Below are 27,621 nucleotides of genomic sequence, written 5' to 3'. Positions count from 1 at the left end.
ATGTTTAAGGTATTCACGGTTTTGTTTTATAGTACAATAACTTCTGGTACGGCGTTTTATTAGATTTTTTGTGATAGATCAATACAAAGTAGTGCATGGCGTTGAAGTGGGAGAAAAAAGGAAAAAAAGTGGCTCTGAATTTGTATCGAGTCTACTGAAAGGAAAAACCACGTTTTGGTGACAGACGCAGCTCTAAATCTTTGGCATATTTCTCAATCAGCTTTGCACATTTTAATGTTTCATGTCATTCGCCTTTGCAAAATCATTTTAGAAGAAAAATCACCATACAAGCGTCAAGTCTTGCGCATCATTTCACATCAACGCTGCCCGTTTTCAGCGCCCCATGCACACCACAATGACGCCACCGCCATGCTTTACCATAAGTTTGGTTGCACAGGGTTTTTATTTTGTGGCGTCAGATTGTCGGGGCTCTAAATACTAATGAATTGCACTTTTCAGATTTGCATTCGTGAAAACGATGATACACTATTTTGTGTTGATCGATCACTAAATTCCAATGAAACCATTTCCGTAACATGAAAAATCTAAAAAAAAAAAAAAAGTTAACAGTTTTAGTTTAACTTATAGATTTTATTGAAAAAAAGTGTTGGTTCATTTGCCCAGTGAATGAACGCTCAGTGATTCTCCGACATTGGAACTTGCCCCAATTACAAAATCTTTCAGAGCCCCATGGGAAAAAAACTATAAGGGGGACGCGAATGGGAATGCGGCACATAAAAAAAAAGAAAAGAAGAAAAGAAGCATGGAACGTCTTAGTCATGAGATCTTCCCTCCTAAAAGGAGACATATCATTAAGTTCTCAACATGCTTATTACTTTGCTCCCTCATCTGGCTTCATCAAAACCAGATGGAACAATCTGGCTCTTTATGAGAGGAGTAAAAAAATAGAGAGAAAGTTTTTTTTTTCCTTTCTCCCTAAATGATCAGTTTGTGGTTGGATGATTGTTTATGATGGACTGCCATGTTTGTTCTTCCTTTTCTCACTTTGTGATTTCATTATCCGGTAAACGATTTGAACACAGTCAGCCTCAGCACTCCCAGACTTAGAGGTTAGATTTAAAAAAATAAAAATAAATAAAACGTTGCACTTCAGGGCCAAATGGTTTTCAAAATCTTATAATCAGAATATGTCTGGGTTGACCTGCTCAGACAGTTTAGAAACCGTTTTAGAAGCATTTATGGTTTTAAAGAATGAATCCCTAGTTTTTTTATTTATTTATTTTATTTCTGGTGGCAAACTATAACCTTCCAAATCAGAAATGCTACATATGTAGACCTACATGGACTATACGTTCTCGGTTGTCGCCACTTTTGTTTTTACAGCTAATTTTTTGCATTAAACAATAAAATAAGCAGATACATTTCTGGGGTTTTTTTGTTGTTGTTTTTTTGTAGAACTGTTGAAATGCTTCTAATCTACAACAAAGAAAAGCACAGCTGAGCTTTCAGCCACTTGAGACTAGAGAAACCTGCATTTATGCTTTTGGAAACAAGAACCCGAGCAAATTAGCGGACAAAGGAATTCTAAGAATGTGTCATTATGGTTTCTGAAAGAGCTGAGCTGCAAAGAAAATACAAGAGTTCACAGAGAGGGAAGGCGACACCTTTCATAGCAGAACCGTAAAAAAAAAAAAAAAAAAAAAAAAAAAGCTGCACTGATTTATTTCCCTTCCATATAAGGTTGCTTCATTTCACCATCTCACTTATCCACCCTCATGACTGACCTCGACTGTTCTGTTGGCGAATTCAGGTGAAAGTGTGACACGCCTTGCAGACGACATCAAGAAAGCTGATAAAACTCCGGAACGGGATTATCTCCACAGCCCCGGGATTATCTCATACATTGTTTGAAGAGGAGAAAGGAGAAAGGAGCAGGATGAGAGAAAAAAAAAGAAAAAAAGAGGCGGGGAAGGTTGGCGGCCGTTGGGAGCGTGTTGGATCGTATTTCTGTCTGAGCGCCGGAGGAATGCTTCGCTCAGAGCGATCCTTGACAGGATGATGGGCCCGCCTAGAGGTTAGGGTTCATAAAGATCAAAAGCAGTGATATCCACTGTCTGCATTCGCCATCTTGCGTTTTTCTACATTTTTTCACGCTATAAAGGCAAACTTTATATTATTTTTTTCTAGATTTAAATCAGAAAAGCCTCTACATGGCTTTTCAATGAAACATGGTTTATAATAATTATTACTGACTGACCAGCTATTATGCATGGACTCCACATATGTGATACATCACAGCTGAAAGAAAGGCACAGCATGTCCAGTGTGCAGTTATAATTGCTGTGAATGTTGGTTGTACAAATTAGTGGTGGACGATATGGGCTTAGAATTTTATCGCAATATTTTGTGGTACTATTTTGATAACAATAAAATTATGAAGAAAAAAAAATATTTCTGTTTGAAATGGTTTTCTACAGGATGTCACTTACTTAAAAAAGTATGATGTATATCACTAGAATGCACATGGTGATTGCATTGTATTATTATTATTTTTATTTGCTGGTGTTTCTTGATGGGTTTGTGGAGCTAACTGTGGAGAAAACAGCAACAAAAAAAACATTTCTGGGTAAGACTATCAGTTTTTAAAAAAATATTTACTATCAATAAATGATTCATGACGATGCTAAATCAAAATCCCTAGCATAATTTTAAAAAATCGTGATAAGTGATAAATGATAAACGATACGATCCCTACAACTAAATTTGACTTTGGGGTTGTTGAATACAAATCTCCATCACACTTTTCCTAAGTTCACAATTACGCACTACTTTTTGTTTTTCTGAAATAAATCCCCCTCAAAATAGGTTGAAGTTTGAGGCTTTAAGTTAACAACATTTATGTTGAAACTGTCAGAATATGTCTATGCTAATTAGCTTAAAATCACCAAATCTAAATATGTGGCTAAATGCAGGTAGGAGATTACAATACATCAGATAAAAGTTTTGTCATATTCCTGGCACAGGTCTTTGAAAGTTTTTTTTTTTTTTTTTCATTAATATTTTTAAGGTTCTAATATGGTTTGATGTGATGTTGTTGTCTTAGCAGAAGCAGAAGCTGTAAGCGGACACAACGTTGTTGCTTCGTACGCTAATCGCAGGCATGTTTGCCATAGCTGTGGCATGAAACGACGTCCACTTATCCTGGATCGCCGTGCTGTCAGAAATAGATCTGATGATGAATATGAAAACCTAGTTTATCACAGACTCAACAAGCCTTCGGATTAACCAGAGCAGCTGAGTGGTTTTAAAAATAGACCAGCTGCAGGAGAGTCTGTGAAGGGGACCAAATGTGGGTCCGTGTGTGTGTGTGTGTGTGTGTGTTAGTTGAATAAGAATAAGAAAAGATGGATGGGGAGGGAAAAAAAGCCTCTGAGCTGCAGTTTTGTGAGGACACAGCAGATTAAAAAGAGCTTGTGTCTCCCTCTGCAGGTGAGATCAAGGAATTGGTTTGTTCATGGAATCTGGAAAACAATCACGGTCAAGATTATCTCCCCGTCTGAAATCAGGTAAGGAAAAAACTGAACATGGAGAATATGGAGGAAAAGACTGATGTGGTGTACGTGTTAAACAGCCCACCGTCTGTTTCAGAGGACCGATTTATGAGTAAGGAGAAAATCACGGGCTGGTTAGTTCCAGCCTTTAGATGAAAATCTAAAGGTTCCTCATTTCTCATCTGGTATCTTAATCTATCTTCATGCCACGTGATGTTTCCGTTCGCCGTCTTAGCCTCAACGTTTGGCGGCTAAACGCGGAAAAAATTGGAACTTGAGATGTGTTTCTATGACAACGTCTACAAACAGGAAGCACCACGCGCCTGAGTGGGTAACTGTGACTGACTCTTACTCATGGCGGTATTTTTAGACCAGGGAGGAGGTCTCGGAGCTGACCGATCTGACACACGAGGGGGAAAACACCGTCTTTTGAACATTACACCACTGTTTCCTGCTGCGTGGAGAAACTGTTTCACCACTAGGTGGCGACAGAGCACAAACGCAACCAACGTTCAGGTACAGCCTGCGTCTCCAAGAGAGATAAAGTTTGAACTTTTAAAGAAAGAAACTGAAATATGTTAATGGAAAATAAAAAACAAGCATGTTGTCGTATAAACCAACAAGACTTCTATTTATATTCTACCAGGGGTTTTGCCCTGTGGGGGGAAAGAAACTCGTGGCCAAACACAATAGCCAGCTGGCACCTTCTTTTGTGGAGTTGATGTGTTTTGCTTTTTTTATTTTTGCTGTGCCTGCAGTTTCCTACCACAGTCCATGGACCTGAGGGGAACACGGTTTATGAATTCGCCATGGTTCTAATTCGTCTTCTAGACAATTTGGCGACAACAGGCAGATGAATGGCGTTAAAAAGTCAAAATAATGGACAATATTCTACCAAAAGATCCTCCAATGTTGATTGTTTTCAACACCTTAACGACCCCAGCTCTGGTGAAGGTTTTATCTTGCACTCAAGTTAAGAGTTCAAGGTTTGCACATTCATTATGTTGTTATTTAGAGTAACGTTACTCTTAATTACTTTGAAAATAGCTTCATATTCCTTTAACTTTTCATCCCATTGCAACCTCAGTGTATTTTATTGTGATTGTTTTGTGAAAGACCAACACAGAGAATGTGGAAGGAAAAAGATATGTTGCTTTAGGTATTTATATGACTAAAAATCTGAAAGGTGTGGCATGCATTTTCTCCACAGAAACAACACCCAAGTGGAACCACTTTTCACTTCATTTGCTACTGTAAGTCTTTTGGAGTATGCCAAGTCAAGTAGAATAACGAGTGTCTGTGATCATTAGTTGCCTCTCAATTAGAATAAAGTCTGGACTTTGACTGCACCATTTGAAGCAATGGGCTATATTTGATCTGAATTATTCATTATAATTTGGATATATTTAGGGTCTCTTTCCTACTGCAAGATAAATATTCACGTCAATCAGTACGGTTTACCCTGTATTTACCTCCATCTAGCTTCTCATCAGCTTCCCTGCCTCTGCTAAAGATAGGCGTTCCCACAGCATCATACAGCCACCTGAGTTGCTCTGTATCAAGGTTGCAGCCGTTTGCCCAACTCCTATGATCAAACTATTCATCCGTCCGTTATCTAACCCCTCTTAAGCATGGAGGTGTTTATACCTAGAACCAAAGATAAGTTTGTTAAATGATCTTGGTGCCTTTGGAATGTTTTGTGGTCTCAATTTCGCAGTGAGCATTTAACACTTTCAACACTTAGAAATTGTTGATGATTCGCCCAAAGAAGGTCGTTCTGGGAAAAGTGACCACAAATTTTTGATGTCAACATCCTAAAAAAGACATTTATACTTATTTATTGGAAACTTTTGCACTTATTTAAATCTTTTTAAGTTCTGACACTGGAATGTTTAAATTGAAGATTTTCATGCGTCTTAAGACCCTGCAGAAATGATATTGCTTATTGAGCCGGGAGAGATTTCCCACTGTGAGGAAGCCCAACCCTATCTGACAGGTGTTCTACAAAATGTGTGTGTAGTCAAAGCAGGTGGGTCGCGTGAGGTGCGGTGACTCATATCTCTGAAACACCATCAGGAGATGGTGCACCTATATACACAAAATATTTACCTTTTCATTTATGAAATGAAATTAAACGCCAGCTTTGCAGAGAGCAGCTGTGCTTACTTTTGTATGAATGAAGCCTTTACACAGAGATCGCTTTTATACTTATTTGTAACATTTACAGTACATAAAACTTTAAATTAGTGGGGGGAGAGGCACAAGAATGTTGAAAAAGTACAAAAACAGTTAGAAATGTAAAGCACAGTTCAGTCGGAGGAAGCCTTATTCATTGTTTAGATCAGTAGTCCCAAACCCCCGGACCGCGGGGAATAATTAAATATTTCCGTTTTATGTTGAGTCTGGAGAATCTTTTATTTTGAAAATCCTTTAACCGGATTTTCTCGGTTAGGTCTTGCGCTCCAACATTGAGCCCACAAGCAGCAAAATGAGTAAGAAACAGATCAGATGTCTTTGGAAGGGGAAAAGGCCAAGAGGAGAGACAGGAGAATGGATTTATCCCGGTAGGTGATTCCCACAGTCCAAGCCCGCTCTGCATGATATGACACACCGCACACTGCAGGACGTTGTAGGATTGTCGTAAAGGGAAAATCGGAGCAAAAAAAATTAAAAAAGGCTTTAGCGGGAACACCAACACGCAGAAGCATTACTGAACAAACACCTTTGTTGTTTGGGGGCGGAACAAAGATTTTTGTTCCGCCCCTCCCCACTACCCCAACCTGCCTGCCCCCCTCCCGCGGCCTGCGGCAAAATTGCCAAGTCTTGACCGGTCCGTGGTAATAAAAAGGTCGGGGACCACTGGTTTAGATCTTTTTTTTTTTTTAAGCTCAAGACAGTGTCCCACGCTGCATGACCACACTGAAAGCAGCACAGATCAACAAAGAAACTCCTCCCCAAGCAGATCATAATCACCACTCACCTGCAAAGGTCAACATAGAGGGCAGGTGTCTGAGTCGATCTGTGTATGAATTCATGTCATGCAGATAGGTCTCCCACTTATCCGGCCCAATGAAATCCATAATCCTGGCATTAAAGAAACCCACTCACAATCCCTCTGTGTTTCCGACAGCCAGAGCCAGATGGTGTGTGACGCGTAAACAGGAACAATTTTCTAACCGGTGAAATAAAGCTCTCGTGCCCTGCCCCCTTCATTATGGACAAAACAAAAGATAACAGACAGGTAATTCAACATAATTTTCTTTTGAGTGACGATTATCGTTTCAGCTTTTCACTCATTCAGCAGGACAACGCCACAGGTGATCCACGCAGGGAATAGAATTAAAATAAGTGCTAAATCTCACCCTGGAATCATGTAATCCAGTCATATGATTGTGCTCAGTGTGAACTGTTTTCTGACTGTCCCGTTTCACCTGGAACTCTTTTATCGTATCATTGTGTTTTACAGCCCCCTTACATGTGCGGCGTGTGTCAGAGGTTCATTTTGTAATAAACAGGGCAAGGCCTTTTACAAGGCAAATCTTCGATAGCGTTATTCTATCGCTGTGTGTATTTGTTTTGCATTTACAGTTTCCTCAGGGCTCTCTTAGTCTTAATATGAAAATTCAGAAGCTGAACACCTGCTTTAAACCTGATCTTTGTCCCGTGGCTTGTAGGAGTAATTTAGATGTTTAGATACAATAAAACTACAGCCAGAGTTATGATCTGGATGTCGGGCCAAATGAAACCGTACACTTTGACACGTGAACTGACCGTAGTAAAACGCTGATGACAGGCACAGCTGAGTTATTCTACATCAGAACTGAAGGAGATACTGCGGTAAACAGGGATGTAACCGACTGCGGTTTTCTGGTCCGATCGCCGATCGATTCCAAACTTGGCCGATACAGATTTTCTTTCTGAAAAGTTCTTAAGTATAGGAACAAAGCCAGTAAGTTACCAACAGTGGCAACTTTTTTTTTTTTAGCAAAAAACTAATTATTTCATCTTATATGACAAATAGCAGCGTAATTTTGTGACTTTTTAAAACTATAATTCCTTATTCGCTAAGATGTGAAACTGAATTGCATCGACGACACAGATGTTACACAGAAGGCATTGTAACTGCATGAGAGAATTTCAAAATAGTTGAAAAATCCCTTTTAATTCTCAGACATGTTCATATAGCTGGGATTTATGCTGCCAAATAGAGCTGTGCAACATCTGAATCATCACAGTGATATTCATTTGTGGAATATTATGATTGGAAAAGCCTGCTTTGATGCAAAATTTGGTAGGGTCTAATATTTTGATAGCCACACTTTCACACTCCGCATAAATCAATTTTCTTTTTTTTGGCTATTTGGGTAGATTTACAAACCTGAAGTGATACAGAAGTAATCACTTCTGTATCACATATTCCAAATATATTTGGAATATGTTCCAAATATATTTGGAAGCATAGTTCCAAAAACTGAATATGAAAAAGAAACTTGAAGGAAATCTACATGCTAGCCTTCCTTAACTCTAAAAATGCTACGTTAACCAGTTGAAACTGGTGGATTTGAGAATTGTGTTTTGACATTAAGATCCTTTTGTTCCCCGAGAAAACGAAAAGAAAAACAAGTGGCCGATGAATAAAAGTGAACACAAAGATGACGTATCCTGTGTCAACTCCTGAAATTTGAACAGGACCCAGGGAAGCTACCGTCTAACACAATGGACGGGTGAAGCAGCAGTTGGTATATATAAACCGAAGGACCTGATGTGTTTCCATGGAGCCTCCGCAGCTTATAAATAAATCAGCTCAACATGAACATCCCGTAAGGGAGTTCCATTCGCTTGGGTAATTTATTATTCCCAACAGACTTTAGAAGTGTGTCTCTGGGTTTCCATGATGCCCCTCAGTGATACATTCTGTTTGTCGAGTGACTGATGACTCCTGGTTTCTGAGCAGGAACCACAGGGTGGGTAAACCATCCAGCTTCCCTTAAATCCAGTAATCAGTTCTAGGAATCAGTAAGTGCAGCTAGTTTGTTCCACAGTGGGATTTTGAGGTGTTTCTAGAAGAATGTTGACTTTTCCAGCCACCAGGCCAAGGCAGAGGACGACAACTCTCTGAGAACCCTTACTTTCATTTGTTTGCTGTTGGTATTTCAAGGCAACTTCACGTTACTTTCCTATGTGCAAAACTTAAATTTCTATTTCTGTTTGAGATCTCCTTCAGCCCAAAGAGACAAACGTGCAACCTGTTTCTTAGCACGTCAGCGCCGCACTAGCGTTCTTCACAGATTACTTACACAAACCATTTACAATTTAATTAACACCTTTGTTCCAAAGCAAACCTCTCTCTGTCTACAATCAGTTGTTACGATGTGGGTCCAGGCTAAAATCTTAATGGAAATAAATAACCTACAGAGGTAGGTTATTTATTTGAGGTGCTGCATGTCTCCGAGGTTTGGGATGCGATGCTGAACACACAAAAACAAAAGGTCAAAGATCAGCAAAGGAACGCAGAGGGATGCACCCTGTGTGTCAGAGTATTTCTGGTTTCACTCAGCTAAGGCCCCAAGTCGTGACCTTCCAGTTGACACCATTGCCACGTGGTCAGAAGGGAATGTTTTCCTTCCTATTAACTAAACTATTCCTATTAACTAAAGGGAACTTTATTTCCTACAACATGTCAAGACGTATCCGTGGTTCATTCAGGATAAAGTGAGACTTTAGCAGATAAGAGGAAGGCTGAATAGAGAACAGCAACGTTTTGGAAATCTTAGCATTATGGTTCATCCTAAGGTTTACCTTTTACAATGCTAACAAAGCAAAACGGCAATATTAAATGCTAAATGTAATCAGTTAAGGCTCTCATATACTTCAGCTGAAGCTGAGTGTAGTTGCATGATGTTCACATCATGCCACATATAGTGTCTTTTATTTTTACCATAAAACTCTGTTTTACAGTGATTGCGCTCTCATACTGATTCGGCATCAGTTTTTAAAGTAAAACATACATGAGGAAAGGCAGTGAAAATATTAAAAATGGTTCATAAACACAAGTTGGAATCAACAACCGTCTGCCTGTCAAAGCTTTACAAAAATTTGACATTCTAATCAGTGAGTCTCTCGTAATGTTCATACGAGAGGAAAAAAAATGTTAGGAATGAGAAAGCCCAAAGGTTGGCAGCCTTCTAAGGGAGGGGCAGCAACTGTTAGACAAGGTATCATAAAAGAATTCAGCCTTACACACACACACACCCACACACACACAGTTCTGATGTAATACACTAAAGACTACACCCATCAGGCAAACACGACTAAAGTTAAGTGATCATTGCAATGTGAGCCAAACAGAAGCTCCAATTAAAGGCAGCAAACACAGCAGAGGGACAACCCTACTTTGAATTGGCCACACAGCGGACACGGTCTAAAACACTTCATGGTAGCTCATGACTAAAGGACAGGGTAATGATGTCTCACGTGAAGCTGTGTCACTTTACAGGCTGAGCAATGTGACTTTCTGCAACTCTCACATAATATTGAGTAAAGGTCATGCATCAAACACACAAATGGCAAAAGTCAAGGTTTGACAAAGCCAGTTCTGATTGGATGAATTAACAGCAGAAAAATAAAGATTACAGATATTAGACCCAGACTGGCTGCTGAAATCCCAGCGCTTTGCTGAGAGCAGTTTGCTTTAATCTCACCGTTTATTCAGCCGAGCTAAAGTGGTTCAGACTAAAATCCTGCTAAACAAAAGCTCTTGCACCTGCTGCGACAAAAATGTGTCCGTCAATTAAAAAGCCATTACAAAGTATTTTGGGTAATCCTCAGCGAGGAGGAGGCTTTCGTTCTTCATTTAGCTGTTCTGTTTTGGGCTGACTCCTGTATGTTTAACCTTCTGGTTTTGTTAGTTTTACTGCCAGATAAGAAGTTTTTAGTTCGGCTAGCTCGTGAAAACATGTTGGCATCTTTTTGGCCAGACAACTTGCTGTTTGTCCCAAAGAAAAACACTTCACAACTTTACTTAAAGAGTAAAGTTGTACAAATGTACAAATGAAGGGAAAAAAAGTTGTTAAAGTGCTAAATCTTAGCATTTTAGTAAGTATCGACACACAGTAGGATATCAGTGTAGCTACATAATTACTACATATATTTTAGAAATGAGCAGCAAAATCATTTGGTGATAGAATGGAATCCTTTTCAGCTTTAACTTTCCTGGAAACTCAACTTTTTTGTTTTACATTTATTTAATGTAACCATTTCTAAGTGCTAACCACATCTTTCTTCTGTGTGGAAGCTAAAGTTAGCTACTTGTAGAATTTGGTATTTTTAGATAGTTGGAAAATTAGGTGTTCGAAAACTAAGTTTGAGGAAGAACAAATGTGCAAATTGAAGCTTGAAAAGAAAATACACTTTTTATGATGTATATAAAAATTAACTGTTCAGTTAAGATACTACAAAAGAGATTTGGACATGTTGCAGTCATGTCAGTCTGTCCCCAGTTTGTATGTCGTTGTTTTGGTCCTTTTTATACCTGGAGTTGATTTTAGTACAAACAAAAAAAGCTCAACATATTACAGCAGAAATATTAGCAACTTTGGTGGAAAACTTAAGAGTTGGAATGATGGTCTACATTCTGTGGAGAGACTCATATATGCAGGACGTAATGCTGATCATGCTAATTGCGAATATAAAACTCTAAACGGAGGTTGAAGTATCAACTCCAGATCATTTTTTCTTTCTTTTAAATTGAGTACATTTTTGTTCATTAAAAATATATATACATTTTAAATTAGGGCAAATATTTTAAAAGACATTTAAACTGATTTTAGTTGCCTAAAATCAGTTTTAGCATTGACGCATTACAAAAACTGGAGCTCAAAAATCTGTCTTAAATCTCTGATTGGTGCAGCTTTAGTTACACTGACCATTACTTTTGATTACTGTCTAAGAATGTATTCTCAGACTATGGAGAACTTACAGCAACAGTGTGTTCTTTGGAAATGTTCATCCTCCTTTTCTCCCCTTTGTCATCGGAGCAGAAGCAGGCAGAGGACAAAGTGGCTTCAAAAACTCTGATCAGCTCTAAGAGACTCATCGCTCAGAAAACACACAAAATATTTCATGTTCATCTCACTTTTCCAGCATTAGATTTTAGACTCCATCATCAGATGGGCTACTTTTATTTTTATATTTCTTTAAAGCACTGGAGCCCAGTAGTGATCCAAAACCACCATTTTGGGTGGAATGTCTCTTGACAGGGTGTTTGATGGTAAGGTAAGAGGCAGATGAGGCGAGTTCAGGCTGTTGTAACAGGTGGGGATTTACTGGGAGGGGGAGGGACCACTGGGACAGCACGGGGACATTCCTGACGTTTCTCCACACCCTGAGGTGTTTACCGAGAAATGTGCTTCTTCTCAGAGTTATTTTCTCACTGATATTACACTGAAGTGAAAGTCTTTAGTAAAAGTGTGTTTCAGAGACGGGCGGGTTCAACGTTCCTACGCACATCTAAAAAACTAAACAAAAACAAAAAGTGGTTCATAACTTTTTCACGAGCCTAAATCATCTCAAATGTGTTACAAAAAGGCTATTATTGTGAACAAATAACTTACATTTTTTAGCATGGAAACCATTATGTAGACGTTTAGAAGATGAAGACGAGGCCTGCGTGAAGTTCCTTAGAAAATTCCTTTCATATTTGAAATTTTATGGAAACCACAGCTTATGATCGCTCTTGCTTAAAATGTTCGAAGCATCATTAATCTGTCTGGTCTCACTGCAGATTTAGTTCAGGGCTTCAAGCCTTTTTTTCTTTGGTGAACAAACAATTTGGTATTAAAACAAAACTTTACAGAGAACGGTTAACTTTTGTGGTGTGTTGACTTAAAAAGCAAATAGGAACTTTTGTTCTTATGAGAAACAAGACATCAGGATCAATCATTTCTTCCATAACTGCCTCTCATTGGTTTTCAGGTCAAATGCTTTAAAATCCTTTTTTACTAAATACACTTCAAAACCAAGAACTCCCACAATTTTACATTTTAAAACAGTTTTATAATGCAGTGAAAATCAGACAAGAGTAAGCCACCCAAGATAAGCCCATGTGCATTTTTAGAAAATGAAATCCCACAACCAATCAACATGTTTGAAACGAAGGAGTTAAAAGAAAAAGCTGATGTCAGTGCCAACAAGAAATAAAAACTTGGCTCATCCGTAGGCTAAGCGCTCCAGAGAATCTAAAGTAGTAAAAGTTAATCACACCGCCTATAAATGGAAGCAAATTACATTTAAATGATGGAGATCCAGAGTCCAGATCAAGTTCTGATCTAAAGTAAGACATTATCTTTGCCTAAATTACAACATAAAGAAAAATATACTGATTGCACTGATCATCAGATGTGCATCTGTGACTCATTACAATCCATTCTTGGCAAATAAGCAAACTCTGGAGAAGTTCATCAGAACTAATAAAGTAATTCCAAGTTTTATTGAAAGTGACGCTTAAATGTGGTAGAAAAAAATCCATCAATAGATCAGGAAACAGCCAATGAACGACTTATACTGTGTTGATTTAAAATCTTCAGATTAGCAAAGCAAAAACGTCAAAACCCAAGTCGGATTCCTTGTAAATAGCTTCGAAGGACGCAGCTGGTGGTCGGAACTCGAAGCTCACGGACACTCGCACTAATGACGCTCATAACTCACGTCGGCTACGGTGTGAGGACTACGACGCGAAAGGTTGCTGATGTTATGAAGTGACACTGTGTTTGCTTCTGTGCCGTTGGTGTTGGGGTGTAGGGGCGTGTGCGTGTGTGTGCGCGTGTTCGTTCAGATCACAACGAGACTTCACACTCTGTCCTCGCCAAGAACACGCCGACAGCCAGAAACCAGGCAGATGAACACGGCTAAAACCCCCATGGACGCAGACCACACACATGTACACACACACACACCGATTACCTACCAGGTACGATCTTCATCTAAGAGACAGAGCAGAGGAGGAAGAAGAGGAGGAAAAAGGTGAAGAAAAGCCAGAGCTGGATGAAGGGGAATGAGGAGTACCAGAGAGGTTCCTGTTTGTTTGCTCTCTGCTGCCTTGCCTCCCTCTCCTCGTCTCAGATTTTGACAGGCTGCGCCTGCTGCTCGGATCCGTCAGCCTCACTCTCCCGTGGCCGGGGGAGGAGGGACGACACGGTGAGCCTTAGTTAGGGGGCAGCGGGTAGGGTGGGGTGCAGGGGACGGAGGGCCAGAGCTGGCAGAGGCCTATAAATATCCTCCAGAACCAGATGATCGCACAGTGTCACAGTTAGAAACTGATGGAAGGACTCCATCGGGACAGTGCAACAAGTTTCTGTCCTGTTGGTGTTGGTGTGTGCATGTGTGTGTACACCGACCCTCCACCCCTTCAGCCCTCCACCCTCACTCCTCCACCCCGGCACTCTGGCTCTTAGCTCGCCTCTTTGAAGATGCTGGGATGAAGGTCAATTTCTCTGATGCCAAGTGTCAGATCTCAGCCAGCAACTCTCTTAACTGTGATGTGAATATTAAACGCAGCAGTCGTCTGGTAATGTTATCGGCCTGATTAAAGACCGAAGACGCGTCCGCATATCTTCAGTGACTTAGACTGAATTCAGATGTGTTCTTTTAGCTTGTTTGAGAAATATTTGACCAGTTACTGTTTTAGTTCATCTACATTAAGAGTGCAAACAGAGGAAAGGTTGGAGAACCCGTAAATAGAAACAGCAGCCATAAATAAGAAAAGTGGTAGCAAACAGAGAAGGGATTTAACGATATGTAACCTGCCTCAGAGAGACGGTCCATGAAATCATGGCTGAGGCATTCAGGGCAAATCACCCGCAGCTGCTGGGATTACGCTAATGCTCAGCATTCTCTAAATATAGAGAACTCTAATGTACACAACGCTCTGTCGATTGTTGTGCTGACAATCTGCTCCAGTTGTGTGAGACATTAACGGTGCAGGAGATTAGAGAGCGTCACCAATTTGAAGCTACTAAAGATAGCCGTCCTACGGTGAAATGAAAAGAATCTATACCACAGGAAGTGGTTTGAAGAGCCTGACACATGACACATGAAGATACACATTCACTAACTTATAGCTTCCCTGTCAACAGATTTTCTTGCGGGAGCTGTGGATCTCTGCAGCTCCTCCAGAGTTCCAGTGGGGCCTCCTGGTTGTCAGAAATACGATCCTTGCTCTGCCTTTCAGCCTCTCAGTTTGGGTTTGGTGGTCATGTCTAAGTAAAGTTCTGCCAATCTCTTTCCATCTTCAAATGAGATGTTCAAAACACAATATTGTTGAGTAAAAATAAATCTCTTGTAACCTTTTCCTCGTGTTTCTAACGTTTTGTGGCCTTCACAAAGCGGCTGTTCTATACTGAGATTAAGGTCCTGTACACACGGAGATGAATGCGGTAAATTTTTGTGAACGATTCTAAAAAACATTTGTTGCGACAGAACAGGACACCACTGACAACGCAGTAGTGGGTACTCCAGGCCAGTCGGCGGCACTGCAGAACAACTCGCAAAACACCAAACACAGAAGGGCGTCCTCTTTGTGAATGGTGTGCGTGGGATAAAGACAGAGAAAAAGAGCGAGGGAGCTTCGCCATCATCGTTTCTAAAAAAACTTGGATAGTATGTACACACGGAAACATGAAACCGCCGTTTTGAAATGCACCCACTCTGGGACTTGGTTTCAAAAATGACAATTTCTCCAAAACGCCAGACGAACGTGGACAAAATAAAACACTTTGCAGATACACCTAAGATCGTCTTCACGTCCTAAAAAGACCAGCTTGTGGTTATGAATACTTTTGCAATGCGTGCTGAAGCAGCCTCTAAGATTTCTCACAGATCTGAAATACTGTTAGTCATCCTCTTCTATAAGGCGCAACAAGTTCCCTGGGAAATGACTAATGCCACAACTATCCAGGCTAAACCCTTAATATTTTCCACATGTTATCGATCACTCTGTTTCAGAAGATTGGCAGATTTGTAGAAAAATTGGAATTGGAAACAAATGCACTAAAAAAAAACAAACAAAAAAAACAAAACGATGAAGTGGCTGTGCTTCTATTTTCACAATTCACTGTTGGTTTTTTTTTTTAACCTGCGACTCACGTTACTATTTCATTGTAAAAATGTCTGCGCACGTGTGTCACAAGTTCATGAAATGTGGAGCGCAATGTTCCCCCACTCACGATAAAATACTGGGAGTGATTTAACATCAAGAGTCGACAGTAAAAGATATGGCAGGTCCCTTAAGGTCGCCTGGTGTGTTTGGGGAAAACATTACTGCTGGCCTGTGGCAAGAGCAGCAACAGGAGATTTCACGCAACTTAATCCCAGCAAAGTCCTCCTTTAGTCAACGCCTTCATTGTCTCCTTCAGTTTTAACCATTTTGCTGAAAAAGGTCAGACTCCCAGCTCCGGCCAGCGTGAGTCATACCATAAAAAAAAAAAGAAAAAAAATGGCACAGCACCATAATGAGAGGCACAGAGCTGCAGCACACTGTAGCTGTTCATTTCAATCACATAATGTACGCGGTGGGCAGAACGGGACAAAAACGGGAGGACCTCAGAGGCATGTCTGGGATGTGATTTAGTTTAATTGCCTCTGGTGCTATGTGTGGGTGAAGTTCAAGCTGCCCTCCTCCTCCTACGCTCATCCCCCCTCCCCGGCACCGAAGCATGTCCAGTCAGACCAAAACTGTAACATTTTAATTGATCACATACTGCAACTTTTGCATTCTGCAGAAGACTGGAAGGGACCACAAGCGGATATCAAAGGCTTCCCTGGAAGCGAAGCAAAAGCCGGCTTCGAGTGTTTCATTTCAACAAATTCCTTTCCATCATGAGTCATACTTATTAAAATATGTTTCACCTTCCTCGGTATTCACTTCACTGATACAAAGAAACAGAAAAGGAAAGGCTAACATTTCGAAAGTGAAGATGCCTGAAGAAAAAGAGAGAAAAATGTAGGGGTTAGGCTTTTGTCAGCTCCATTGGGTCGGCCATTTAATTCACAGGAGTAAATTTTTCTGGAATGTAAAGCTATAGCTAGCGCTGCACATAAATATATATGACTTTAGGTAATGGCTAAAACATTAATAAAACTAAAAGGGCAGCAATAAAACCTCATGAATACTCATAAATGCATCTAAATTAGAGAAACCGAGGTTTATTAATTGAAGTTTTCCTTTAAAAGAGTGGCCCGACTGCAGTCAGAGCATTTGGTCAGTGCAGACGATGCATGGGCAGCAGATGTCAGCAGTGCACTACTGTGTTCATATCACAAATGAACACAGTAGTGCACTGTAGTGCATAACAAACCTCAAAAGTCAAAGGTGAAGTTAAATGTTTGGTATCAGTTGTTACCAGAGGCATTTGTAGTTGCTGAAGTGACATAATGTGCTTAAGATGAGATGTGCGTTTGTGTGTGAGCCATAAAGTCTCTTGAACTTGATTTCCTCATGAGTAACCAGATCGAATCAAGAAGCCAGGCAGCTAATTGAAAACAGATCTGCCGTCACGTGTGGATCCAAACAAACACACCCATGGAGCTGCGAACAAACCTTTTCCAGCTTCCTCAGTCTTTCACACCCATAGCAGACAACGCCCATGCAGCTCCTCCCTTTATCTCATGTAAAAGTTTGGGGAAAGAAAAAAAAAACACACACAAATGATGGAAAACACTAGCTTTTTCCACGTCTTAACTATGTGGAATATAAAATTATGTTACATGTTCGTGTTTCATAGCTTATTTCATAATATACGTTTCAGTTCCGCAAATGACAGCGCTGTGTGGCACCTGATTGGGGAGTTTCTGCAACTTTCATTTCCACACCAAGGGCAGAAAGCACACAATGGTCTTATCACATTACCTAGATAAGTCCCATACCCCTGCTGTACCATTACAGAACGGTATTCAAGTGATGCACTTATCTCTAATAAGTGACAGACTGGATAAAGAAAGAAAGAAAAAAAAAACACAAGAAGGGAATGTAAGCCAGAGCCAAAAGTACAGCATTACTGGAGCAAAGCTCCCAGAAGAGAACCACACCTTCCTGGAGTTCAGATGGGTTTTAACTCACACACACGAATGTCTGCAGAGAAGTGGTGAGGCTGAATCTCAGCAAACAGCCCCACCTTGTCGGACTGACGACACCTCTGCATAATCCATTTGGCAAATGCCCAGAGATGTCCCCAGAGATTATGCATCTTAAGCGTAAACATGCCTTGACACAGTATTTACGAGACAGGGAGTCCCCACCCAAAAATGTGTAATTGTTTTAGCAGTGTAGCATTCTCTGGTTCTATGCAGGAAGACATTACCTGCAGAATTAGCTAATGAAGCAATACACATAAAATGTTACGCGTTACATCCATATCTAAAAGTTGTCTTGCCACTGACAGTTTCAACACGACAGCAACCGCAGTGCAGCTAATGCCTGATCTGTCTCAGCACACATGGCCAAATCACAGCCACATGTCAATGGTCTCCTCACACCCACATGCTGAAACAATTCCTAAAAGGAGACCGTCTCCACATCCAGGATAAGCCTCCGCAAGATGAAGCGCCAAGATAAACTGTATGCAAATAACAAAGACTTAAAAGTAGTTTTTTTTTTCCTCTCCCTACTATAAACGAGGAAAGAAAACTGTAAATTATGTTTGCTTGAAGCAGCAACAGAGCTGTCATCTACAAACCTCAACTAAGACCTCCCACACTTCAAAAGAGAAAGGTGGGATCCTAACTGCAAGAAGAAGAAGAAAAAGCCTCCATCACGTGCACAGACAGATTAGGACAGTGCAGGAAGTAGGTCAGTTGACATGCATTCAAACCAACCTTCAATGAAGTTAGGCCATGTCTTGTCCTCTGGCTCCGCCAGTGAGTGGTCCCAGTCAGAGTCAGGTGAAGCCCCTTGCACCTTGACCCTCGCAGCCCCGGCCAAGAGAGCTCGCTCTATGGCGATTTCCTCCAGAACATCTAGGTCCAGCTCCTCGTCTTCCTCCTCCTCTGCTGTCTTCACAGGTGGGGGAGGTGACTGCTGCCCGGTCCCCTGAGGGCTAACGACTTGCTTCACCTCAACTATCTCCTCCACCACTACTATTTTCTTCCTCATATTGGCCTCGTCAGTGTCGGCGCTGTAGGACTCACTGGTGTCCCCCAGGTGAGGCTGGTCAGGCTGGGCTGCGGGTGTGGCAGTGGCAGAGGGTGTGTCCTCCGACAAGTCCCTCTTCTTGTCTTCTTCGTGCTCTGAGGCCTCCGAGACAGAGAGCCTTTCCTGTGTGCTGCACTCTGCTGCCTGCCGGGCTGAATGTTGTGCAACTCTGGGAGGCTCTTCTTGCCTGGAGAGAGGGCTGGCCTGTGCCTCAGCTGACGCTAAATCTTCGGGTGCGGGTGCTTTCCTCGCACTGGAAGATGTTTTTGCTTTCGGAACCTCCCGCTTGGTTTTTTCTGCAGAGGGCTGTGTTAGCTCCACCTCCCCTTTGTCTGTCGGGGCCTCAGAGAGCACAGCTGCTGCCTGCCCAACTTCCTCACTGCACATTCTTTCAGGAGTCATCTTTGAAGAAACTTTAGTTCTTCTCATTTCAAAGGCCACAGCAGGGCTATCCCTGCCTGCAGCCATAGGCAGTGTTGTTATGGATGACGGTGTTTCTCCTTCAGTCGTAGAGACAGACTTTGTGTTTATGGTTTCTTCCTCTTGTGACACCTTAACCTGTTTTTTCCCTTTTTTCTTCCCCTTTGTCTGCTTGTCTGCAACTTTCTCTGTGCTCTGTAGGGATGTAGCCTCAGCAGTTACTTTCTCAGAGTCTGAATGGTCCACTGGTATTTTTTTCTCAAGTTTCGCACTCTCTCGCATGAGCTCAACCTGACTCACTTTCTGCACAGTCACTGTTTCCACGTTGGAAACAGTTATTTCCTGAGATTTTTCTGGGTCCATGTCAGGGGCTGCAGCCTGTAATTTGGGAGACATTTGTTCCTGAGTGGTGGCAGTGACAGCGATTTTCTCAGTTTTATCTTTTGCTTGAACAGCTGCAGGAGCTGCTGCAGGTGGGACTTCATCTGGCTTCATCTTAGCTTTTGTAAATGTCTCCTTGTTTAGCTGATTGCCAGTTTTTTTACGGTCACTGTCTGTTTTGGCTTCCGCTTCTGCCTTTACAGAGGTAGACACAGTTAGGAGCTCAGAGGTAATTACTGTTTTCTGATGGAAGGTTTCTACCTTCACTTCCTGGGAGTCGTTTTCTGACATTTCCTCATTTGCCTTTAACTGAGGTTGATCCTGTTGAACAGTGATCTTGGAAATCTCACCTGGAGACTTCTTTTTCTTTTTCTTGGACTTGGAGGTCCCTTCACCTGCTTGTTTAGAATCTTTACCATCCTCTGTTGCAGCATCCTTCCGGGTGGAGGGAGATGAATGGATGACCTGTTGCACTTTAAGGTCCTGCCCTAAAACTTTAGAGGGTGACACTGTTTCATCCTTCTTGGCATGTGGCATCTTTGTTAGATTAGTTTCCTCCTGTTTAATGATCATCTCTGTTGCAGTATAGTTCTTTTGGATCAGTTGTGGATCTTCCTGTTTTGTCTGAGTTGCTGAAGCAGGTGCAGTTTTGGGAGTAGTGTTAACTTCCTGTGATGAGGGTTCTGCTACTTGTGCCATTTTAGGAGGGAAGGCCTGAGTGTCAGGCTTTGCAGTGAGAACTGGTGAGCTTACTTCTGCCTGGACGGGTTCTTGAGTCACTGTGATGTTGGAGATGCCATCTGCTTCATCAGTGGTCCATAATGGGCTGCTGGTCTGGTTAGCCTTATTGGTTTTGGTGGTCTTCTTGTTAACTTTGGCAGTTTTCTCTTTGATATCACCGCTTACTTCAGGTTTCACCAGGTGTTGGTTTTTTTTTTCAGTTGCCTTAACTGACTCATCAATAACTTCCTCTTTCTCATGCTTTTTAGGATCAGCATCAACCGGTCTAATCTTTCCAGAGGCGACAGAGCCAGAATAAACTTTGGAGGTTTCATGAGTGCATTCCGTTGTAAGAACCGGTTTGGGCATTGGCATTTCAGGTGCCGTGACTTCAGCTGGTTTTGTTTCGTCTTCTTTAGCATCCCCACTTGGAAGCTCGGCTGCTGATGGACTGATCTCCTCAGTGAATTTCAAAGAAGAAACCTCCTGTTTTGCGACATTTTTAATTTTGACACTTTTCTGAGCAGCAGATGAGCTAACTGCCATCTTTGACGGCGCTGCACCCGCAGCCACACTGACAGCAGCCACAGATAATGGTAAGGCCACTGAGGAGGGGATCAGAGAGGCCTGGGACTCATCCTGCGTCAAAGCTGCTGTTTGAAGTGAAGCAGAACTGGAGTTTATCTTCTGAGCATCCAACATCCTTCTCTCCTGTGACACTACCTGCCTTTCATTTCTCACATTAGGCTCCTGATGAGTAAATTGTTTTGTGCTTTCCACCTCTTTGACTGATTTGCTGTTGAAGATGGCTCCTCTCTTGTAGAGAGGCTGATGCTGGTCCCTAGACTCAAGTGCCTGCTTTGGCCTCACTGGTTCCTCAGTAAGTGGACGGCCCCTGAACCTAGGGGTCCTATCGGTGTAATTCCCTCGTTCTCCTGGATCCATCGATTTATAGCGGTAGCCTCGGCGTTCAGCTAACGCTTCTTGGCTCTCTGCCTCGTCCCTGCGACCTGGCTTGGGAACGTAAGACGTAGGGCCTTGGACAGACTGGACTTGCGCAGCGCGGTGAGCAATGGCCAGGGTAGCAGCTGGTTTCCTAACCCTCTGCAAAGAGGCTGGAATAATCTCAGCGGGCAAGTGGAGGTAGTCGCGCAGGTAAACAATGCCATCGTTGGTCAGGTACCAATAGAAATGTCTCCAAGCAAATGTTTCCCGTACATAGCCTCTAGATTTCAGAGAGCCCATAGCACGGATTACTTGGAGATTGGTCACGTCTCGTACTTCCGGGTGCTTGATCTGAGGCCTCTTGTCCTTCTTGGCCACCATAACGCCATCTCGAAATAAGACTTCATAGATGGCTTTTAGTTCATGCATCGGCATCAGCATTCCGGCAACCATTGTGCTTTAAGTCAGTTGAAATATAATAGAAAAAAAAAGTCAACCACTCGTAGTAAAGAATCCGGTGGAAAAACCAGTTGTCACGTGCTTCTCAATTCAATTTAACGTAAGTTGAAAGATGAAAGCATTAGGTGTCTTACTGTCTCTTCCTCGTGGTCTTGCTGATCCTTTTGTATATTTGTAAAGAAAAAGAAAAAATCCTCTTTTTTTAAAAAAAGTCAAAAAGTTTGCTGTCCCCTCTTCACTTAGAATGGCCGGGCATGGACAGTCTCAGTTCTGCCGAGAGGGCAATGACAGAATGGAAGAAAGGCAGAGCGTGTGAGCGAGGGAGGGAGTGAAGCGCACTTCGCAGTCTGACTCCACCTACCTTCTTATTCTTGGAAGAAAAAAAAGAAGTGGGCATGGAAAGAAATTCCCACTAAAACAAACAAAACAAAAAAAGTGGGGGTGGGAGGAAGTTGTCTCCAAATAAATCAAGAACAATTTAGAGTCAAACGAGTACAGCAAAGCACGTCTAAATAAGTGTGCACAAGCACATGTTCTGCTGTTCTGACTTTCAGAGAGAAACCCACCCACAGAGGAAAACACGCCTCCGATTCAGCGCACACATCCACACCTCTAGCCAGCTGACACACACACACACACACACACACACATGCCCACACGCGCCCGATGCCGTCTCATCAGTCCAGCAAATGTGTCAGAGAGATAGCAGTGAGGAGAAAACGAGATGACCCTCCTGGGTCGATTGGGTGCACACACACACACACACACACACACACGTGATAGTGAAAGGGGTCAAGTTTTACACATTTCCGCATCAGGTATCACTAAATGGTTTCCACACACAAAGTTTGAGGTGTGGCTTCATTAAATAAACAGACAAATGAGACGTACATCTGCAAATGTGTGTTTTATGAGGACGAGGTACGCAATGATTCACAAACTAAGTTTGCCTAGATGAATAGAAGTGTACTTCTATTTTTACATGTGTGTATTGAGGGTGTCCAGGTCCCTATAAGAAGCAGCACATGGCATTTCCTAAAGCCGAGCATTAAACTGATGCAACAGCCTGTAAAGCAGCCTAAAGTTGTGTCGCTACTTCAAACCGCTAACTTTAGAGCATCTACTTGTAAACCAGTTTATTTTTTTCTTTCTCCAAACTAAATAAAGAGCTGCACATTATAGCGATGCCTCCTCCTGCTCCGCCTGGAACCAGATATCCGATTTCCATCCTCAAGATCCCGTTTCTCCTCTGTACATCTGTCTCCTGTTCGTCTCTCTGTGTGTCAGAGAAAGTTCCCCCCAGCCAGAAAAACTGGAAGGGTAGCTGACAACTGCTGCCTCGGAGCGGAGCAGCCCCGTGTTCAATCGCACGGAGAAGACGGGGATTTACTGTAAGCAGACGGCACCGGACACCAACACAGTGATCTGGTAGTAAAATTATAGTGGCGGTGAATGAGAGGCAAAGCAATAATGCAGTCACTCCTGCTGTTCTTTTGGAAACCCCTCCATTACACATCCAAACACTGTTTTGCCTTTTGCTTACCATGGCAACAGTCAAATAAAGCGAGCCAAGTTTGAGGGAGACACGTTTTCCTCTCTCTCTCCAGTCTACTGCACAGAACCAACAGCCAGCTGAACACACTGTTATCTATCATAAGTTTGCTTAATTCCTTCAAGCTCCTTATTAAGCTTTTTCTTATAAAAACAATCTATTTGACGCTACACGGTTGCTTTCGAGTCAGACTCAGAGTTGATGCCTTAGGTCACATCCAAAAACAATCCACCTACAGCAGATATGATTTATCTTTTCATATAATGCGTGTAAAGGCAAAACTACAAAAGAATGGGAGGAGTAGATGAAGACAGGAATTCTCAGGTGTACTTATTGGACCAGAGAGGCATTCTGACATTGCGAAACAAGAATTTCCTCACTGACTTGTCAGGCAGAGATGGCCTGACAATGACGAAGAGGTGGAGCAGGTGACAGCTTATGACATTCAGTTTCATTATAGACAGGCTTGTTAAAGATTTCATACTTTATTTCGGCACATTGCTGAGTGGTAAAGTCGGTTATTTGACTTTAAATCTTCTGGCATGCTCTGCACAAAACTGCTTAATATCTACATGGCTGTTAATGCAAAACTAGATGATGTGTGGACTTTGATACTTTCATATTTTAATGATACAGTGGCATCCATTGTAAACCCTAGAGTCCTCAGGGGCTAAGCTCTCCGGTTTCTATATATAAAAAAAAAAAGATTTAATAGATGGACTAATCAGGAAAGAAATCAATATTGGAATTCTGTGTAACAGAAAGCTGATCATGCATGCAATTTATAACCGGTTTGTGTTATTTTTGTCCCATTTACCCACCCTCATTCCAGTGGCAAGATAGTGAAGATGTTGTTTTGCTAGGTCGGTTTTCTTAATTTACAATTCATGCAGTGTTTTCGTACACTGTGGGCGTCCCCATAAGGAGCAACTAAAGGGACGTTGAGAGAAAAAAAAACAAAAAAAACAACTTTCTTGTGCATACCAGATATTTTCTGGTGTGCACCACATATCTCGTGCGATAGCAGATAGTATCTATTGCGCACGTGATGCTGTCTGATGTGCACGTCAAACTATTTGGTTCGCACAAAAAAGATCATTTATTTTTTCCTCCAATGTCCCTTTGAGGCCTCCGTATTGCCATGCCCAAATATTGTAAACCAACAAATTTTACTTAATTATCTTCTGTTTACTGTTGTATACAGTCTATTACTGTGAGTGTTTCGGACATTTTACACACAGGACAAGACATCCTGTCCACAGGATTTTCGGAAGTTGGAATAATGAAAGAGGTCTGTGTGACCTACTGGCACGGTAAATTTGAGACATAAACACAACAGAACCCTGTCAAGGACAAGTGCAGTATGTCTCTGCCATTGAACTTCAGCCAATGGTAGTTTCTTTAGTTGTGGGAGATATTTAACCCTCTATGGCATGGCAACAAACCACATATCTGTACCTCACGTTGCTCCTTTGTTTTATTTTTTGGGGGGCATTTAAAGATTTAAAGTACCACCAGACATATTTTTGTCCAAATAAAAGAGGTAGTGAGGTTGATGTGACCATTTACTTGGAAGAGGGGCAGTTCTTTTTATGAAGCAGAGTTGCATGGTACACCTTGCCTCCTACTTGTAAGTTATAGATCACTTTTCTTCATGTTTAAATTTTGGGTAACTCTAACTAAAAATATTTTAATGTCTGTGAGTATGTAAAGAAGCATTGTAGATCATTTCAAGACAATTGTTTTATAATTTATATGCTAAAACTGTATTTTTTTGTTTGTTGCCTCAGGGCAACATTGGGCAGTTGGGGCCCTTTCATTCAGACAATATTATTCTAGTGCGTTCATATGCAGATGTTTACAAAATCATTATAAAGCCAATTTTTTAAACTTTATTAATGACTAACAGCAACAAGAGATGGATGCAAGATCCTTTCATGGACAAAAGGCGCATGGTTCATAAGTTGGGGTCATTCCTGATGAAAACATGAGGATCCACTGTGCCACCATTATTTCATTGTTTGTTTATCCTCAAAAATAGTGTCAGTCCCAATGGGCAATAAACTGTTCATCAATTAACAAATGGCCCTATTCGAAGGCAGGCAAAGACTGAAGCAATACCTGCAAAAATCGAAAATATGGGGCTGCAGGGTCATTCATATGACTGGTGCAGATTGTGTTCCTTACAACTTTAAAACCTACACAGGGCAAGTCATGCAACCACCAATCTACCAGATATGGGAGCTGGTGAAAATGTTGTCCTGTGCTTTTGCTTGGCTCAAATTCTACCAAGGAATCGGAACTACAAACTCTTAAAAAAAGAACCTGCAGCCCTAACTCCAGTCACTGATGTGAATCTGGTCGCTACAACCCATAGATAATTAGATAAACAGATTGTGATCCATAGCTATGTCGATAATCAAGTACCAGAAATGTGACATACACTCTTTTTCACATCAGCAAGCAATTCCTCCCTGATGTTTTACACATAATAGGAAAAAGGACTGATGGCAACATCTTTAGTGATTCTAACTCTGATAAACACACACACGTACACACACACAAATGCTCATTTTAGTAATTTTCTTAAATGTACCATTCATTAATGAAAGCTACAGGTAGTTGTTCATTTTATATTTGGGTAGTTGGAACCATGTCTGATTTATTTTTGTCAACAAAAACTTTTTTTTTATGAATTTAGTTTTTGTTTGATTTGCATTTCATTTCTCATAATCACTGTAGAAAACCTTGGTGTTTTAGACCCTTCGAGGCAACAAACCCAAATCTGGTTCCGGGAGCTGTCAGGGTCCGATTTTATGATTGATATGTAATTAGGGACCACTGAGCTCCCAATATTTTTCCGGAAAATGGGAAAATATTTTTTCCCCAAAAGTACAAAAAGTTATGCCATAGAGGGTTAAACATATATGCCTTGGTGTGCTTAACATTGTGGATTGATGGCTGATTCATTGTAGGCACAACATTCTGTTCCTCTTACACACCGTCCGTGGCTTTACATTGCTGGGTGACGTTTTGAAGGCTGATGGGCGTGGGATAAGGCCAGCTCGTCTGAAGATTTACAACCACCTGAGGCTGTTTAGTGTCTATCTCGTGTTTGCAGATTTACGACAGAACCATTTTATGACACTGAATACAGCGTTGGTTATATAACCATTGCTACAGCTAAAAAGCTCAGTCACAATTTCCATCAAATTGTGTCGCATATGCAGAATTAAAAGGAAATACCACTATAGATTAGTTCTGGTTGTTATTCCGCCAACTCTTTAGCTGCAATTGTTAGGAGCGAGTTCCAGGTGAAATTAGCAACATCGTTGGTGATCTAAAGTCATTGATTAAGAAGAAATGTCAACATCTATTAAGACTGTCAATGTCAAACACAGACCGACAGAAAATACTGGCTGGTCATGACAATGATCATGTTCACTAATAATTGTGGGAAGTGATCAGTAAAATCTAGGTTGAATATAGGTACAGATGTCATTATCTGTCCACTTCTTTTCTTCATCTGTTTTAATATGTTCAGGGTGGCTCAGTTATTACATTATACCCCCTACAACATATGTGTTACCAATTACATTATACATCATAAACAAGTAACAAACAAATGCAAAACTGAAAGAAATATGACATAATTGACTGAATAGATAAAAGGACAATGGCTTATCTGAGAAACTTCCTAGTTAGGAGTCTGTCTCTGCTGTGTCAGACCTCCCCATTTCCCAGAATAGACTTGTCACCACCACCTTCTTGAAGATGGCAAATTGCCCAAAGTAAAGGCCTGCTGCTTGGGGTGTACAATGGTGTGTCCTCCCTCCTGATATCGAACCCAAGGCATTCCACAAAAAAAAAATAAAGTTCAGCAGATACACCTTACAGCAAAAAACTTCATTGATCTACATTCAGTAATGTCGTTTACACGACAACAACAACCTAACACATTTATGGTTATGTTTAGCCAGAAGGAAGATGAAGATTTCGGAACATGGAACTGTTTTCACAGGAATGTTATCAATATCAAAGAACTTGCAGTACAGGTGGTTTGTCAAAACTCAAAACATATTCATACCTTATAATCAGAGATAACTTTTTTTTCATCTCTTAAACTGATCCTGGAGAAAGGACTTTTCTGTTCTATCGCCATCAGCTATCTATTTGTAAGTTGGCTAGGATAGTTCAATCATCAATATTTGGTTAAAACAGAGTTGGTCAAGACATGAACATGGACAGATGTCTAAAAATCATGACTTGTACTTCTGTTGAGGTGATGAATGCTTCTGCAGTGTGCAAGCGCTCACTTTTCATTCAGATGAAAAGCCTATTCTAATTTAAGGAGCCTGTCCTAAGAGTGGGACTGGTGAGGCACGTGACCCCTCCCCCAATGGGACAGGTGTTGCCCCAGACAGAACTGATGCGTGAATGTGCTAAAC

The 27,621-nt window shown here is 41.3% G+C and overlaps 1 protein-coding gene across 20 annotated transcripts in view; it reads right to left on the bottom strand.

Moving 5' to 3' along the window:
- The window catches only part of LOC114144216 (plectin-like), a 122,041-nt gene that overhangs the window by 45,134 nt on the left and 49,286 nt on the right, over positions 1–27,621 (bottom strand). For 3 of the 20 annotated variants that reach the window (XM_028016772.1, XM_028016773.1, XM_028016774.1), the window contains exon 1: positions 18,381–22,032. The exons of 8 other annotated variants lie outside the window; for them this stretch is intronic. In XM_028016772.1, coding sequence (XP_027872573.1) covers positions 18,381–21,615 — 3,235 coding nt within the window. In that variant the 5' untranslated portion in view covers positions 21,616–22,032. Of the gene's footprint in view, positions 1–6,492; positions 6,608–13,476; positions 13,592–18,380; positions 22,033–27,621 lie in introns of those variants that run through there. 9 more of the 20 variants (XM_028016775.1, XM_028016777.1, XM_028016776.1 and 6 more) reach the window with 5 other exon arrangements.

Source organism: Xiphophorus couchianus, chromosome 5 (assembly GCF_001444195.1).
Source record: "Xiphophorus couchianus chromosome 5, X_couchianus-1.0, whole genome shotgun sequence".
Lineage (NCBI taxonomy): Eukaryota > Metazoa > Chordata > Actinopteri > Cyprinodontiformes > Poeciliidae > Xiphophorus > Xiphophorus couchianus.
This window is presented reverse-complemented; position numbering and strand designations above follow the sequence as displayed.